Consider the following 2,538-nt stretch of genomic DNA (forward strand, 5'->3'; position numbering starts at 1 on the left):
GACTCTGAGGGACCACGTCTGTCCTGGTCCTCACTTTATCCCCAGCATTTGCACTATGCTAAGCACACCATAAGCGTTGGAATAATCACTGTATCCTCTAGAAAGGATTTCAGCGCATCAGGAATGGAAGAAAGCAAAACAATCCAAGGCTAAACGGAAGTGAGCTGCCTGGGCGAGGCTGTCGTACTCGGTGGGCGGTAAAGAACAGGAATCCCCAGGCGAACCCTGGGAACCGCGGGTGAGTGCGGGCGCCTTCCTCTCCTCCGAGGCGATAGGTGGCGCTGTGGCAGGCCGCGGCCCCCGGGTCTGCGCGGCGCCGCTCTCTGGACGGGGTGGGGAGTTGGCAGAAGGACTTGCGGCGGATCCGCTTCGGCCGCCGCTCTGGCCTGGTCTTCCCCAGCGGCTGACTGATCGCTTAGTGCGGCACCATGGGGAAGCGGGACAATAGGGTGGTGAGTACCCGGTCGGGAAAGCAATGCGGCGGCGCGGGGCACGGCGGCAGGAGAGCGAGACCCCTCGCTCTTCCCGGCTGGGCCTGAGAGTCAGCGGCGGCGCTGGGACCTCAAGCCAGGAGACCCAGCTCCCCTCCCCGCTCCGGCTCCAGACGCGCGTGCGCCGCGCACGAAGTTGGCGCCTTCGGCTCCCCCGCTCTCTTTTCTCTTCTCTCTAGTCTCCCTTTCCTCTACACCCCGTCAACCCTGCCGCACCCTCTGGTAGTGTTCTCTGGCATCCTTCCCTTCCGCACTCGGGCCAGCAGTGCCCAGTTTCTAGAGCTCTAGGGTCCCCTGCACTCTCCTGTAGGTAAGTCCAAAGTCTGAGGCCCGTGGATGTGCCGGGACTCGCCCCCCACTCACCGCGACCGGGATCGCGCACCCAGGTGGGACGGAGGCCATGGACGTGGTCCCTCCACCCGGGGGCCTGCAGGGCGCCCAGTTCTAGCAGCAGTCGGGCTCGCATTTGAGAACCAGGATCAAAGCATTTGGCTTCGGGCCCCAGTGCCCAGCACTACCTGGCACCTAGTAGGCTCTGTAAAGGAACGAATGGCCTGGTAATGTTCACTCTGGAGTCAGGCCCAGACTGGGATGTCAGTTCTGGTCCCTCGGGAGTTGGGGGGCCTAGGATAAGTTGCTTTTCTTCTTTGAGCCTCAGTTTCTTCATCTGTAAGAGGGGATCAGTGTTGCCCATAACTGCAGAATAGTTGAGAGTGCAAAAGGCAAGGTGGCCGGGCGAGTGCTTGGCATGAAGGTTATTCTAGTAAATGAGATAAAAGAGATGCAGAAGTACGTAATAGCAGAAAGAGTAAGAAATATCTGTAAGTAAGAAATTCGAGGTTCTTAGGGCGTTTTGACAGGCGGAGATGGAAGGCATTCTAGGTGGCTGCTAGCTTGGTGTGGACAGCCCAGGTTATGAATCAGTTTGAATGGGCTTTAAACAGAAGGGATTAGCAGTAAGCTTAGGTTGCAGCCTTACCGTTCCTAGGCTTGGCTATGATAGAGTTTTAAACCACTGAGCAGCAAAATGAAAAAAATAAATGTCGTTGAAACTACTGTACTAAATTTAATGAACTAGCTTTTTAAAAATTAAGCGATTATTTCCTCTGGGGTTAGGGGGTAGGGGGAGACGGGACAAGGTACTAAAAGAGCTTCACTTTTATGAAATATTTCTTGTCTTCAAAACGTTTGTTTTAATTTTATTTAGTCTTCATAATCAAAGATGTCTAGGAACCACAGTGATGAACTTTGATTACAAGGTTGAGGAATGTTCTTTTCTCTTGCTTTCCTGGCTGTAAGTCAGACCTTGTGGTATTCTGATTCTCATAGAGTTGAAATGGTGTTCTCCTGGAGCATCCTTAGGTTTAAGGTGTTAAGAGTGTTTGGGGGCTTCCCTGGTGGCGCAGTGGTTGAGAGTCCGCCTGCCGATGCAGGGGACGCGGGTTCGTGCCCCGGTCTGGGAGGATCCCACATGCCGCGGAGCGGCTGGGCCCGTGAGCCATGGCTGCTGGGCCTGCGCGTCCGGAGCCTGTGCTCCGCGGCGGGAGGGGCCACAGCAGTGAGAGGCCCGCGTACCGCAAAAAAAAAAAAAAAAGAGTGTTTGGGCCCTTTAATGACCTTAGGCCTTAAATGCTTAGAAATTACCGGACCTTGGGTACAGTTTTCATGCAGAGACCTAAGATGTTTTGTTTTACTGGCAAAAGGTGTTGGTTTACACATACTTTTAAAGCATTTGAAAAAGTCTCCAAATTAGTTTCATTTACTAGAGCATTTTGATAATTCCGAGCTCTACTTATTCCTTGGTATGTTGTCTTGGCCCCTGGTGGTTCTGGTAACATTTTATATGCACTTCAAAGGTTGTGGAAAGGAAAACAGGAAATTAAGAGGTAGAAGACACAGATCTTCTCATTCAGTCTCCTCATTGCAATGGAGGAGGAGATGGAACTGTTTAAACTGGGACCAAAAAAACACCTTGGGTCATCTGATAACTTAGTTTAGTACGTCATAACTCTTGATTTTTTTTTTTTTTTTTTTTTTTTTTTTTGGG

General features: G+C 52.0%; 1 protein-coding gene across 1 annotated transcript in view; it reads left to right on the forward strand.

Moving 5' to 3' along the window:
- Positions 1-328: 328 nt before the first annotated feature.
- The window catches only part of FAM133B (family with sequence similarity 133 member B), a 24,757-nt gene continuing 22,547 nt past the window's right edge, over positions 329-2,538 (forward strand). Inside the window, exon 1 of the mRNA XM_007461887.1 lies at positions 329-452. Coding sequence (XP_007461949.1) covers positions 429-452 — 24 coding nt within the window. The 5' untranslated portion in view covers positions 329-428. The remainder of the gene's footprint in view (positions 453-2,538) is intronic.

Source organism: Lipotes vexillifer, unplaced genomic scaffold, assembly GCF_000442215.2.
Source record: "Lipotes vexillifer unplaced genomic scaffold, Lipotes_vexillifer_v1.1 scaffold663, whole genome shotgun sequence".
Lineage (NCBI taxonomy): Eukaryota > Metazoa > Chordata > Mammalia > Artiodactyla > Lipotidae > Lipotes > Lipotes vexillifer.